At 55.7% G+C, this 15,463-nt stretch overlaps 1 protein-coding gene across 2 annotated transcripts in view; it reads right to left on the minus strand.

Annotated features, from left to right (window-relative positions):
• The window catches only part of CDC14A (cell division cycle 14A), a 149,370-nt gene that overhangs the window by 28,566 nt on the left and 105,341 nt on the right, over positions 1 to 15,463 (minus strand). For both annotated transcript variants that reach the window (XM_065409094.1, XM_065409093.1), the window contains exon 10: positions 15,189 to 15,327. In XM_065409094.1, the coding sequence (XP_065265166.1) occupies positions 15,189 to 15,327 (139 nt within the window). The remainder of the gene's footprint in view (positions 1 to 15,188; positions 15,328 to 15,463) is intronic.

Below are 15,463 nucleotides of genomic sequence, written 5' to 3' on the forward strand. Positions count from 1 at the left end.
GTAGGGCTTCACAGGAGTAACAGGCTTTTCTGCATGCCTACATATGCTGCAGGGTGAAGATGGGACTAATACCAAGCACAGTGAAGGAACTATACAGAGAACAGAAAAGTCCCAGCAAACTCTACATCTGGGTATAAAGGCAAAGAAGAATGGGTTTAAACCATGATATTTATTCCACTTGCTCATTAACAAAATGAAATGATGCCTTACAAGGACTACGCTTGCTTTTTTATTTTTGGATCTGAAGCTTCTGGGATTTGCAAGGTTTATTCCTGAGCAGCCTGGGAGGGTTCTCTTCTCCTTGGAAAACCTTATGCTCCTCAATGAGCCTTCCCACAGCAGAGTTGTGGTTTGGGGGTGGTAGAAGGAGGGAGAGAGGGGAGTGCATGCCAATCTGATTCAAAGCACCATGCCCTGGCAGAGTGAGGGTCAGTGTCTTGTAGCAGCAGGGCATGGCTCATCCTGAAAAACCGCCTTATAAATATAGCATCTCTTAGACTTGGTTCAATGAGTGCAGGGTTTCTTTGCTACTGTGGTGGGGGCAGAGGGAACTTGCTAAGAGGTGCTGCTGCACTGGAGGAACCAGAGGGTTACAGCATCAATGCTCCAGTGATCCTTCAGATCAGGAGAGAGTGGGAGGAGCTAGAAGCTGAAATGAAGTTGCTACTGCATGAAAATGAATAAAAGTTGAAGTTATGAAACAAAACTGAACTGCCAACTTGTTCTGCTGCCAGAGACAGAATTTTGGTGGCCTGAGTTGAATGGTGGGGCTTAGCTGCTGGAACCTCCAGCAACAACACTGAATTGATTCTAAACTGTACAGGTCAGAGGGATTACCTGTTAGTGATGAATGAGGACAGAAGCTGTGCAGCAGAAATTTACTTTATCTTTTTCTTTACAAGATCTGGAAATCTATTATAAAGCATGGTTGTAAGTGGAAAGACTGTTCTGATAGCTAGGGAAGAAAATCATGCTTCAAAAAGTTCCGCCTCTGTTCTCTTCCCAGGTCTTTATAAATAAAATGCAAAACGAAAAAAGCCTTCTGCCTGGCAGGTGTAGAGAGCCACTTTCCAGTTCCTTTCCAGCCCCAGGTCTCTGCTTACAGGGCCCAAGGACTGTAACAAGCTTATTGGGATGCAAGCATGTGCCCTGTTACAGTGATATTCTTTACTCTCTTCATTCAAAGTTTGTTACATATAAAGCAGAGGTTGGAACACACTGTTTTTAGTGCTGTCCACTAACTCTAAATTTTGAAAGCAAACTTATATATCCTAATAAAAGTGGTGGTATAGATCATTTGAAAGATCACTCCTCTCACCAATATAGTACACTGTGGCACAGAGTGTGGTAAACAGTTTTCACAAAATTACTATCGAGTTGATTTTATTGACACTTTGCTGCTCTGAACAGCAGTGGCAAACAGAAGCAATGCTTTTCCTCCTACCTACTCCATTTTCCTCAAAGAAATTAAACAGCTTTTTATTTTAAACATGAAAACCATTACCTAAATCCCAAAGATGAGTGACCATCACAAAAGCATATGCAGAAGTGAACTGGAAACCTTTCATTCCTCATAAAACATATATTCCTTCGTATAAGCTTAAAAGATGAATATAGCGTAGCAATAAACTCAATGGTAAAGACAGGCCTATATCAATACAATTTAAAATAATTTCAAACAATATGATTTTATATGATTGTGGCAGAAAAGAATGAAAGCTTGGTTGACTGGTTTAGCATGAGGAATTTGTACCCTCCTGTTAGATGTACTGAATACATGCTTTATTACCACACATAGCAAATATTTGCATGTTTGCTAGCATGTGTGAACTAATTACCTGAGGTGATCTCTCTCTTTTGGCTCCAAATAATCATAAATGTGGGAGCATAACACATACATCTCTCTATGAATAAATCTTTTTAGCTCCAATTTAGTTTTTAACATTTTTTAAAGGGAACAAAATCTATTTCTCGAATCTTCTCTATTAGCGTTCTTTTCCCATCAGAAGTATAAGATAAAATAGCTCCTGTTAGAGGGGGAAAAAGTGTGACAAATACAGCAGTAAACCAAAAAGAGATTGGATTATCTGCATGCATTGCCTCAGAGAAAAGCTCCCACTGGGAGGTCAGATAATCAGTAAATACAGCAGGATTAGATAGTTGAAAAAGTGTTCCTACACAGAGCGAGGAAAGTCAATATCCAGTATACTTAAAGAATGATCTGAGATTACACAGCTGCTGATGTCAGCCAAGTTAACTCAGAAGAACATGATGGGAATTTTTAAAACAAAAACAGTCAATATAGGAGTGTGACAGACCCAGACCAGTGGGTACAGGAGTCTGGTAGAGGGCAAATATACTGGTCACTGGATGAGTAGTTTTCTGTTCCCTGAGTGACCAGACCTATTGGGATCCAGGAAGTGGGCGGGCAAAGCCCGCCCACTGCTAAAGGATCCCCCCCAGCCTAAGGGGGGGTCCACAGGACCTGGAGACCAAAAAATTACGGGGGACAACTAATAAAAGAACAGGGACAGGAGTGAGGTCAAAGGGTCAAACGAAGCGAACCAGATGGGGACACCGAGCAGAGAACCCCGGACAGCGCCCACTGCTCCTTGAAGGCGTCAAGGGAGCCAGTGGACGCCGCCCAGAGGAACTCTGCCCGGATACGTGAAAGAACGGAGGACCTGAAATACGCCCCACAGTCACAGGAAACTCCATCGGCCAACCTCCTCACTCTGGTTTTATAGATGGCCAGTTTCGCTAGGGCCAGAAGGAGGTTGACCAGGAGGTCCCGCGACTTTGTGGGGCGACGGATAGGGAGTGCATAAATAAAAAGGTGAGGAGAAAAGTGCAACCAAAACCTTAACAAAATATCCGTGAGGAGCCGGAATAGGGGCTGCAGCCTGGCGCATTCCAGGTAAACATGTGCCAGGGTCTCCCTCACGCTGCAAAAGGGGCAGGTGTCTGGGATAGGGGTAAACCGCGCCAAGTACACGCCCGTGCTCACGGCTCCGTGAAGGAGCCGCCAACTGACGTCCTCGGTGGGCTTCGGGATCAGAGCAGAATAAAGGCTGGCCCACCAGGGCTCCTCACCCTCCAGAGGTGGCAGAAGGTCCCGCCACTTCGTATCGGGGCGGGACGCGAGGGTGAGGACATGAAGAACATGGAGCACGAGCGTGTATAGATGTTTCCTTGGCGCGGTCCGGAACAGAACCGGCTGCAGATGGTGCAGCCGGCTCATGGCAAATGGACGGGGAGGGGGCTGGTTGGGTCCACGGGGCAGGGGCCCGATGAAAAAGTCTGGAGGGCTCGGAGTGGAGGGTGGGCGGGGCGTGCCCTCTCGCAGGACCCGGTCGAGATAGTCCTGAGCAGCGGGCGGCAAAGCGGCCCTCACCTCCTGAAGTACGCGCCGGGGAGTACGAGCTCTGGAGAGCCCCATGCGCTGAGCGAGCGTCAGGGGATCCAGCCAGTCTCCCCGGTCGTAGTCCAGGAGGTCTCCGACTTGGTGACTTCTGCCAGGACCAACCTCTGGCGCACCATGGGGGACTCCGCCACCTGCACACGAAGCTGGGGGTTGTGTAGCAGGGGCTCCGCGAGGAGATCTGCCCCCACGGTGGCCGCCACGGACCTGGTCACTGAAAACAGTTTCCAGGTCCGGAGGAGGTCCTGGTAGAAGACCGGCAGCTCGGAGAGGCCTCGCGGAAGACCTCTCGGATGGAGACAAAGGAGCTGCCGGTCATATCGGAGCCCTCGGAAGCGGCGCAGGAAGGCGTGCGCCAATACGCTCCATGCCAGACTACCTGCACCATAAAGGAGCCTCTGCAGGGCCTGGAGACGGAAGACGCGGACCTGAGCGTGCAGACACTTCAGGCCCTGCCCTCCCTCCTCCAGGGGTAGATGGAGAACCCCCGCAGAGACCCAGTGCAGTCCTGACCAAAAGAACTCCAGAATCAACGTCCGGAGGGTGGTCAGAAAGCCCGGGGCTGGGACCAGGGTGTTGAGCTGGCACCAGAGCATGGACAGGACTAGTTGATTGAGCACCAGTGCTCTCCCTCGAAGGGAGAGACACCGGAGCAGTCCTGTCCATTTCCGGAGCCGCTCCGACACCCTGCCCTCTAAACCTAGCCAGTTCTCCGGCGGAGATGGATGCGTGGCAGAAAGGTAAACGCCGAGATAGAGCAGCGGACCCGCGCTCCACCGGATGGCCTGAAGCGCGGGTGGGAGGGAGCTCGCCTGCCACCCGTCCCCTACCACCAGGCCAGAGCTCTTGACCTAATTGACCCGGGCGGAGGAGGCCGCCGAATAGATGGTCTGGCAAGCCTCCACCCGCACCAAGTCGCCCGGGTCCTGGACCACGAGGAGCACGTCATCGGCGTACGCCGACAGGACCAGCCGCAGCTCCGGCTCCTGCAGCACCAACCCTGCCAACCTCCTATGGAGGAGACAGAGGAAGGGCTCGATCGCCAGAGCATACAGCTGGCCCGAGAGGGGGCACCCTTGACGTACTCCTCGCCCGAAGCTGACCGGTTCGGTCAGGGTCCAGTTGAGCCTGACCAAACACTCTGCGGAGGCGTACAGCACCTGGAGAAAACCCACAAACTGGGGCCCGAAGCCAAACGCTCGCAGAGTGCCCAGGAGATACCCGTGGTCCACCCTGTCGAACGCCTTCTCCTGATCCAGGGACAGGAGGGCGAACGACAGACCATCCCTACACCCGAGTTCCAAGAGGTCCCGGACCAGATACAAGTTGTCGAAGATGGTGCGGCCCGGGACGGTGTAGGTCTGGTCTGGGTGGATCACGTCCGCCAGCACGGACCCTAGCCGCAGCGAGATGGCCTTCGCTACGATTTTATAGTCCATGCTGAGGAGCGAGATCGGACGCCAATTCCGTAAATCGCGGAGGTCCCCCTTCTTCGGCAATAAGGCGAGCACGGCTCGCCTGCACGAAAGAGGGAGGGCCCCGCCCTGCAAGGACTCGGCCCAGACGGTGACAAGGTCCGGGCCGAGGACGTCCCAAAACACGCGGTAGAACTCCACGGTCAGCCCGTCCATGCCTGGAGATTTATTGGTGGGCATGCGGCGGAGGGCTTCCGAGAACTCGGCCAGAGTGAGAGGTAGCTCCAGCCGGTCTCGGTCGCCCGCGCTGACCGACGGGAGTTCATCCCAGAGCATTCTGCAAGCGTTAGGATCGGTCGGATCCGGGGAGAAAAGGCCTGCGTAGAAGGCCCTGGCCCTCCCGCACATTTCCACCGGATCCGTGAGGGGGGTGCCGTCCTCTGCTAGAAGGCAGGTGACGTGCTTCTTGGCCCCCCTCTTTTTCTCCAGGGCATAGAAGAAGCGGGAGCCGCGATCCATCTCCCGAAGGAGGCGGATGTGGGATCGAACAAAGGCACCTCGGGCCCGATGGTCCTCGAGGGTCCGGAGCTCTTCCCGCTTCTCCCGGCACGCTCCGCAGAGGGATGGATCACCGGGGCTGGCGGCCAGACGCCTCTCCAGCTCTAAGACCTCCTGTTCCAACTGCCCTATCGCTGCATCCCTCCGTCGGCTGGCGCCCCGGGTGTAGTCACGGCAGAAGAGCCGGGCGCGCACCTTCCCCAGGTCCCACCACCGCCGCGCCGAGGGAAAGGCACGCCGCTGCCCTCGCCAGGCCAGCCAGAACTCCCGGAAGGACGCCACGAAGCCCACATCCCCCAACAAGCTATTATTAAAGTGCCAATAGGCCGGCCCCGGCCTCTCCGCGCAGAGAGAGGCTGTCACGGTGGCTAGATGGTGATCTGAAAAAGGGGCCGGCCAGACGCTGGAGGAGTGGGCCCGGGAAAGATGGAAGCGTGACATATAGATGCGGTCCAACCGGGAGTGGTACGACCGATGGACCTCCACCCGGACAAAAGTGAATGTCGAAACATCATCCGGGTGGTGGTCGCGCCAGACGTCCACCAGGGAGTGATGTTCGACGATCTCCCGGAGGACATCCGCGGCGGCCGGGTGCTGCTCGGTCCCCGAGCGGTCCCGTTCCTCAAGGGTGGCGTTAAAGTCCCCGCCCAGGACCAGGCACTCGCGAGGATCCAAAGTGCCGAGGAAGGTGGACGCCTGTTGATAAAAACACAACCTCTCCGGGCCCAATGTCGGGGCGTAAACGTTGACGAGATTAACCACAAGCCCCTCCATGCGGACCCGGAGGTGTAGCAGGCGGCCTGGCACAGCGTCGGCGACCCCCAGCACCTCGGGCCGTAGGTCGGGGGAGAACAGGGTCGCCACTCCAGCCGTACGAACTGTGAGGTGGCTAAAATAGACCCTGTCCCCCCACTCCAGCTGCCAGCTAGCTTCAGCGGCCGGATCCGTATCGGTCTCCTGCAGGAAAATCACAGAGTACCCCCCCTCCCGAAGGAAGGAGAGCACCTGGCTCCTGCGGAGACCCATCCTACAGCCCCGGGTGTTTAATGTTGCAAAGATGATCGGTGCCATAAGGAGGGCTGGGGGGGGGATCCTCGCCGGCAGAGACGCTCACGGCCTCCGTCGGGCCGCGCAACAATCCGTGACCTACCCCGTGGGCGATTAAGGAGTCATGGAAGAGGCGGACCCGTTGGTAGGCCGCAGCGGCCTGCCTCCCGGTCCTCTTACCCTCCCCCATGAGGGCCCTCGCGGCCCGGAGGATCTGATGAAAATCCCCCCATCGCTGGAGTGCAAGCTGTACCTTGTTGCGGGAGCCACGGACGTCCTCAAGGAACTCCCGTAGCTCCTCTCTCAGCGTATGGGGGGGTGGGGTCACTGATCTATGGCTTTCCCCCAGTGGGGCCCCTGTCACAGCCCCGTGGCCCACCGAGACGGGCAAGCAGGGGGCAGACCCTTGACGTGGCGTCCGATGGGCCGACGCCACGTGGCCCGCCTCAGATCCTGGCTCAGTGGGGGGCGGCGGAGGGAAAATAGCAGCCCCTGGTGGGTCGGGACAGGGAAAAACAAAGGCCGCTCCTTGGGGGTCATCCTCTGGGATATAGAAGGAGACAGCCCTAGGGGCGGCAAAAGCATCACGGGAAGTGGAGGGGACAGGGACGGGGTCAGAGTCAGGGGTAGGGCTGGAATCAGGAATAGGGACAGGGGAAGGGGCGATATTGGGATCGGGGGTCCCAGCAGCCAGGCCACTGGGTGGGGGGGGTAACACCCCGCAAATGGGCTCAGGGATTTGCGGGGAGGGAGGTGGGCCCTCGGCGATGCCGGGCTCGTGCTCCAAGGCAGATGGTAAGGCCACGGCATCTGTAGGTGGAAAATCAACGATGGGGCCCCCACCCGGGAAGGAGGTTGGCTGCCCCTCAGCCACGAGGGAGTCCCCTGGCGACTCGGGTCCCGGCTGCGTGGCACTGGCCGTCGCCTCAAGAGGCTCGGCGGCTGCTAGCGGGGTGCCATCTGCGGCCTGGTTGGTGGAAGAGTCCAGGGGCTCCTCGGAGGCGGGAACAGAGGCAGTGGATAAGGGGACGGAACACGGGGAAAGGGGGGCCGAGGCAAGGTCGTTCAAATCGAGGCCCACTGGCAGAGGGTCGTCCTCCCCCTGGGTAACCGGGGTCAGACCCAGGGCCTCGATCTCCTCATAAATGGAGGGGAGATCACCTTCCACCACCCCAGGGTTCTCCCCGCCAGCACCCAAAGCGACGCTCGCCTTGGTGCTTGCAGGGGCTTCAGATTGTACGGGGGTGAGAGGGGCCTCAGCAGGGGCTTCCATAGGAAGGGACTCCGGAGGAGGGGCGATATTACCTTCCAGTGCTGCCACGGCATCCCCAGCCGGCACCATTGAATTGGAATCGGCAGGGGGCAAAGCGGAAGGCTCGGCATCGGTGCGCCCCTTCCTGGTCTTCCGGGGGGCTACCGCATCATATGGAAGGAGCGGAGCTCGAGCCTTCCGCTTGCCCCGCTTCCCCTGTACTAAGGACCAGCCCTCCATGGCATCATCCGGGGGTTGGCTAACAGGGGTCGGGTCAGGGAGCAAGGGCGAAGGCTCAGGGACTCGGGGAGGCAATGGTGGGGCAGCATGTAGGAGGGAGGAGCCACCCTGGGGCATGCCCTTTTCTATGCCCGGCGGTATCCCTACCTCACCCTCCTCCACAGGCCCCGCCAGATTGCAGGCGGCAGAGGCGGGGCCCTCCCGCTCGTCTGGGTACACTAGGGGAGATACCCCTTGGGCCCGAGCGGGAGCGTTGTTGGGCCGGAAAGGAGGAGGGGCGGCTTCGGGCGCCGGGCAGCCAGGGGCGCCGGCGATGACGGGGCCGGCGCCCTGCCGGGGCTCGGGGGTCCCGGATGCCCCTCCGTGCCAGGCCAAGGGGCAGTCCCTCCGGACGTGCCCCATTGCCCGGCAGAGGTAGCACCGGGCCTCCCCCGTTGAATAATGCACCCGGTAGCGGGCCCCCTGGTAGGGGACCAAGAAGGACCCCTCGAGCGCCTCACCGTCACGTGCCGCCGGCGGCAGTTGTAACTGTACCTGCCGGCGGAACGAGAGGACATGACGGAGGGCGGGGTCTTTGCAGCCCAACGGGAGAGGGCTGACCACGGAGATCGGCCTCCCCAGGGTAGAGAGGGCAGGTAACAGGGCGGCATTAGGAAGGAAGGGAGGGACAGAAGTCAGGACCAGTCGGGCGCCCAGGTCTTCTAGCGGCTCCAGGGGGACGAACACGCCCCCCACCGCCAGGCCCTTCTCCACCGCCTCCTGGGCGGCGGCCTCCGATGCTAGGAAGAAGACGACCTTTCCGTACATCTTGGAGGCCGCCACAATGGCCGTGGGCCCCATCACCCTCGCCAACGCCCGCACGTAGGTTTCCACGTGGGGCGAGGCGGGTACCAGGAGGCAACGGACGCCGTGCTTCCTAGTCAAGGTGGGGAAGGGGCCCCGGCCACTATAGATGGTAGCAGAGGCGGTGGTTGATTGAGATGATGATGCAGCGGCAGGCGGGGGGGCCGCCGCTACCTGGGCATATGCCCTGGGGGCCGGGGGAGGGACACCTACAGAGTTGGGGGAGGGAACAGCGGGGAGGGATGTCGCGGCCGATGGCGGGGCCGTGGCAGTGGGGGCAGCCCCCGCCATGGAGGGCCTGGCCTTCTTGGCGGGGCCTTTACCTTTCTTTGTGCCCTGGCCCTTCCTGCTGGCTGGGGGGGCTCCCCCAGAGTCAGAGGGAGCGAGGGATGTGGCAGCAGCGGAGGTCACCTCGGTATCTGCCGCTGCCGGTGCTCCAGCAGGGGCGTTAGCAGGTGGCACGGCAGCGGCGGTTGAGGTAGAGGCTAGGGGGACGATGGTGGGGCGGGTGGAGGAGGGGCAGCAGGGTCTGCCCGAGAGGTCCCACTCGCCTCGTCCCCTGCCATAATGAGGACGGGGGCAGAACAAACACCGGAGGGGGCAGGGAGAGGGGAAGCAGGTCGACCACTTCTCCCCGCTAGACTGCAGGCAGGGGAGGAGGGCGCCAAAAAGGGGTGGGCTGGATGGGAGCGGGACTATCAAGGGCTAGGGGTCAGTCACTGACTCGGGGAGAGTTTCCGGCTCCTCTAGTCGCACCAAGGAAGGGGGAATATAACAGCATTGGGGGGTGCAGTGAGACAAGGTCAAACTAAAACGGGAAGGGGCACAAGCGCAAGGGAGGGGACATGGGCGCACGAGGGGAGGGGCTAATCAATGCAAGGTGACCGCAGGGGAAGGGGAACAATCAGGCTGGGAGTGGGGCAGAGTAACCACGGGGCTAGCTTCAGAGGCTGGGGCGGGTCAAACAAACAAAGGCTGCAGAGGGAAAGGGCGGGGCAGGCAAACAAGCTGGAGCTAGCGAGGGGTTGGGGCAAAGGGGAGGGGGAAAAGGCAGCAAGGGGCAAATGCGTAGGCAGCAGGGGCAAAACTGGGGGCTTGCTGCAGGGGGGAGGGGGTCAGTCCAAAAGGGGGGGGGGCACGTGCACCCACGTGCGCTTGCAATGAAAATAAAGTCTTTTAAGGTTGGCTGCTGTTTCAGGCCCAATGGTGGCAACAGGGCGTGGCAAGCCTAGGTGAGCAGCTGAGTCCCAGAGGTAGGAGTTCGAGGCAGATGGTGAGTAGCCGGTGAGGGTGGTGGAGGGGGCAACGATGATGGTGGTGGTGGGGGTCGGGGGGGACACAGATGGACCAGGGGGCAGGCTCCACGCCACACCCCCTGTGTCCCCACAAACACAGTCTAGACCCCCACCACAAGAGCACAGTTCAAAAGTTACTCAGTCCGTAAGGGCCCCCTCCACGGTGGTCTGTGGAATTCCTACGCGCTCCCCCACTGGTAGATGGTCTTCTTCTTCTCCTCCTCCTCGGGGCTTCAGCAGCTCCCAGCAGCAAACACAGCAGCTCCAGGCAGCAGTCCGGTGGCCAGCAGGAAGGACCCCTCTCAGGTGGAGGTGGTGTCCACAGCAGCAGGAGCAATGGCTGGGGTTTCTCCCTCCTCTCCTCTGGGGAGTGGGCTAGCAGCCCCCCCCAAGGGGCTGTAACTGGAGCAGCAGCAATCAAGGGTGCGGGGGGTCTAGCAGCCAGCCAGCAAGTAGGTAGCAGAGAAGGGGAGGGGCGGGTTCTGGCCCAGCCAGGGGAGTAGCTGGAGCAGCAACAGTAGCTGCAGTTGTAGGGAGAGCCCAAGGCCTAGTAGCAGGAGGAGCAGGCCCCTACCTTCCTCCCTCCAAGCCAGAGGGCTACAGGAGAGCGATCTATGGGACAGATCTATTAGTCCCAGGTCAAGCAGGGTTTCTGTTCCCTGAGTGACCAGAGCAGAGGCTGCACTAGAGTAATCAGGAACCTGCTAGAACCAGTTAAGGCAGGCAGGCTAATTAGGAGCCAATTAAGAAGAAGAAGCTACTAGAATCAATTAAGGCAGGCTAATCAGGGCACCTGAGTTTTAAAAAGGAGCTCACTTCAGTTTGTGGTGGGAGTGTGAGGAGCTGGGAGCAAGAGGCGCAAGGAGCTGAGAGTGAGAGGGTGTGCTGCTAGAGGACTGAGGAGCACAAGCGTTATCAGACACCAGGAGGAAGGTCCCGTGGTGAGAATAAGGAAGGTGTTTGGAGGAGGCCATGGGGAAGTAGCCCAGGGAGTTGTAGCTGTCATGCAGCTGTTACAGGAGGCACTATAGACAGCTGCAGTCCACAGGGCCCTGGGTTGGAACCCGGAGTAGAGGGCGGGCCCGGGTTCCCCCCCAAACCTCCCAATTGACCTGGACTGTGGGTTCTCCCAGAGGGGAAGGTCTCTGTGCTGTTCCCCAACCCACATGGTGAATCTCTGAGGCAAGAAAATCCGCCAATAAGCGCAGGACCCACCAAGATAGAGGAGGAACTTTGTCACAAGGAGATAGCGCTGTAGTGTAAACGCACTCTTTTGGTCAAAGAGGAATACTGCCATCGCTCCAGTAACAAGTAGAACAAAAAACTGAGATCATGTTGTTCATGAAGTTTAACATCATTTATAAGAGGGCCTCCTTCAGGATTTGTCATATATATATATATTATATATATATATATAAATCCTGAAGAACAATTCTGCATTGATTTGCACATTGTTCTCATCTGGAAAGTTATCTTCCCAAACATGAGAGCTAGAAACACAAATATATATTTGTATGAATACATCAAAGATGCTTTGGGCATTGCTGGGCATTGCTAAGCAACACTACACTCAAGCATTTTTTAAGCACTTTGGCAATCACTGTTCTATTATCCTTTAGAAGCTTCTGAAACAAGCCATATATGTGCTTTAAGGTTTCATATTTCCATTTTATAATCAATCTTGATGAAGTTAATTATTTCTCAAACAATACACTTACAATACTCCAGGACAATACATTTCTCAAACAATACTAAAGGTATGAATCCTCAATTCACAGTTTTGGCGCAGGTTTCTCTTGTGTGACCTTGGACTAGTCATTTTTTAATCTCTGTGCATAGGCGCCATCTCCGTGGGTGCTCAGGGGCTGGAGCACCCACAGAAAATTAATAGTGGGTGTGCTCCTTCCCCTCTCCCCCCCACAGTGTCTCCCGCCAATCAGCTCCTCCCCCTCACCCCACGCCTCCGGCCTACCCCAATCAACTGTTTGGCGGTGGCGTGTGCGGGAGGCAGGAAGAGGTAGGGGAGGGAGAGGGGCTGGCTAGTGCATGCCCCAGATGCCAGGGAGTGGAAGGGGTGGGGGTCCAGGAGCAGACGGGGCAGGACCAGCCAGCCCCTTCTGGTCGCTGGGATGCTGCTTTGCAGTGTAGCGGGCTGGCGCTGGCGGCTGTCTGAGAGAGTCTGCTCAGCCTGGCTGGGAAGGCGGCTTTTGCTCCCTGCCTGGGCTTGGGCGCCAGGAACCGGGGGCGAGTGAGATTGTACGGGGAGATTTTGGCAAACCAGTAAAGTGCCTGAAACCACTATGGCTTATTGTTAAAAGCAGCCTATTCAGCAGTCTCAGGGCTTGGCTACACTTGCAGCTGTAGAGCGCTTTGGGTTAAACCAGCCTTCGTAGAGCGCACTAGGGAAAGCGCTCCAGTCTGTCCACGCTGACAGCTGCAAGTACACTGGCGTGGCCACATTTGCGGCATTTGCAGTGGCATTGGGAGTGGTGCATTATGGGCAGCTATCCCAGTGTTCAAGTGGCTGCAACATGCTTTTCAAATGAAGGGGGTGGGGTGGAGTGTGTTGTTTGTATGTGGGGGGAGAGAGAGAGAGTGGGTTTTTGGAGTGCTGAGAGTGTGTTAGCACGCTATCTTGTAAGTTCAGATCCCCCTAGCCTCCCTGCCTCTCACTCACTCAGTAAACATTTGCTTTGCCCCGTTGCAGATAAGCAGCCGCTGTCTGAAACGGAGCTCTGAAAAGGCACTTCCGCATTCCTCAGCCGATTTCACAACAAAGAGAAGAGAGGCCACTTGACTTAAGGGGATTATGGGACGTTTCCGGAGGTCAATCAGTGCGCTGTAACGTAACTCCTCATTCACACTGGCCCTGGGGCGTCTCAGCCAATACGCAACAGCCGTTATCCCTCTCGTGGAGGTAGAGTACCAGGAGCGCTCTAGCCAGGGAGTCAGAGCACTCTATGTGCCTTGCCAGTGTGGACGGGGAGTAAGGTAGAGCGCTCTGGGAGGCTTTATTGCGGTATAAGGTGCCAGTGTAGCCAAGCCCTCAGCTTGACCAAGGCAGGAGGGGAGGGGGTTTGGGTGCCACAGAAAGGGCAGCTTGACCCCACATCCTTCCTGATAAGGATTGTGTTGAAGTTGCTGATATATGCATTTTAAAAGAGCAGGATGTGCCCCAGGAATGTCTATTAGGGTCTCAAGGCTGCAAACTCTGGAAAAACCCACACCTGGTTAATCAATAACCAGAAGGAACCTCTTGCTTTGACCATTGAAACTGCTTACTTAACAAGTTTTCTTTAAGGGGCATGTCATTCTATTACTAATGTATAAATAAGGGGGAAAAGGTTGAGATAGTTGGACTCTTTTTGGACTCTCCCTCTGGATACAACTTGCGGTCCCCACCGGCAGATGGAAGATTTGGCCACTAGAAGCCTGCCACTGTGTCACTCGAGAGCCACACTCAGCACTGGTAATTATCAAGGGTTGGGGGTGTTTTAGTAATCTGTTGCGGACGTGTGTAAGTGCTTGAGACTAAGTAAAGTTTAGCCTTAAGTGAAAGCACTCTTGTGTTGTTCTGTTTGTGCCAGCCATCTATCAGTCAGATGGCCGTGTCTCCCCTGATTTATTTCCTGACACCACTTCCCACAGAGTAAAAGTTACCAAGAGCTTTGGGTTGAAAAAACCCTGGGTAACACCCTCCCTCTGGCACGTTTCCAGCTCGCTCAGCCGTGATCCCCAGCAGCCGCTGGGCTGCAGAGCAGCAACCGGGAGGGGCCGGTGTTAGAAGCATTCCCTCCCACTCCCTGCCTGAGCTCCCTCCTGCCAGGAATGTGCTGGGGGGCAGAGGGGGGCAGGTGCAGTGGGAGGACAGAGCGCCCTCCCCCCTCCCCCCCCACAGGGGCTGCCGTGGTGGTCGACATGTGCCCGGTCACAGGACCTCCCCCCAGTATGGGAGGCACCAGTTGTCTATGGGGCGCCCTCGGGAGAGGGGGCGGAACAGGGGCGGAGCGGGGCCTTGGGAGAAGGGGCAGGGCCTGGGCTGGAGCTGGGGGTCGAGCACCCCCGGGAAATCAGGAAGTCAGCGCCTATGTCTCTGTGCCTCAGCATCCCATTTTGGAAATGGAATACTACTACCTTCCTAAATCTGTCTAGTCTATTTAGATTGTAAGCACTATCGATCAGGAACGGTCTCTTACTACATATTTATACAATACCTAGCAAGACACTACATCCCCTGTTAGATTTTTCCCATAATGACGCACATTTACAGTTGTCATCTTAAAATGCATTTTGTATTGGATAGGACGTTAAGCTGGGGGTGGGGGGTAAACGGGCAGAAGAGTCTGTGCTCACCAGACCTCACTCCCCTTCAGAGCCTGGAAAGGAACCGAAGATTCCCGAGTTGTATGTACCATGCCTCTGCTATCAGCAAATATCTGTGAAATCCAATGACAAAATGTCCTATTCCCACCTCCAATGCTAGCTTACATAGAGGGTGACAACCTAGTACTGCTATCAGTTACTTCATTAGTTCAAGTGGCAGAGGGCTGTGAGGTCGATCTAAAGATTCCAATCCTGCTGATGACCCATGTATGTGTCAATATAATGCCATGTTACAGAATTTGTTTGCTTTTTTAAAAAGCCTAGGATATTACCTGCACAGTCATTAAAAGAACATTCAGAGTCCAAAGTCAAGCACTCAAAAATCAGGAAATGCCATAATTAAGGATGCTTGTGCATATGCAATAAGATACCATCTTTAAATACATTATCACATACTTTTTCCCCACATTCATCCTCCTTGGATAATCACAGGCTTAGCCTCCAACACTGACACCCCTTTCAACTGCTGGACCCCCACCCTCCCAAAATAATCAAACCCAGAATCCAGGAGAGTTTTAACTCCAATAAGGGAAAAGTGCCAGAGATTCCATAGAGATGTCACAATTGCTACTTATTTTATGTGGAAGATATTCAAACACTAAGGTGATGATGGGTGGCAACACAAAACCCTATGAGATTAGATAAATAAGATTTGGTAGATACTACAAATGGGTAAAAACAGAGATGGTTAGAAGCGGTAGACTCCCTACAGTAACAAAAGATGCTATACTCACTCTTCCAAAAAGTGCTGCTGGGGTCCTATAATAGAGCCTGGCCGACATATTCTAATCCAACCAATGACTTCAGCATGTGTGAACCTGTAGTGTTTCATTATGTAACAGGCTATCAATGTTCCTGTTCTCCCCAGACCAGCTACAAAAGACAAAAGTACCAAAATAAATATTCATACACAAATACACATGTACAACACTTAAGTATTTTGAAACCAAAGTGTTCCCCCCGAGACCACATCTCTATATTGCAATTTCATCCATGCCTCTGATGTTTG

The sequence above is a fragment of the Emys orbicularis genome, chromosome 8, assembly GCF_028017835.1.
Source record: "Emys orbicularis isolate rEmyOrb1 chromosome 8, rEmyOrb1.hap1, whole genome shotgun sequence".
NCBI lineage: Eukaryota > Metazoa > Chordata > Testudines > Emydidae > Emys > Emys orbicularis.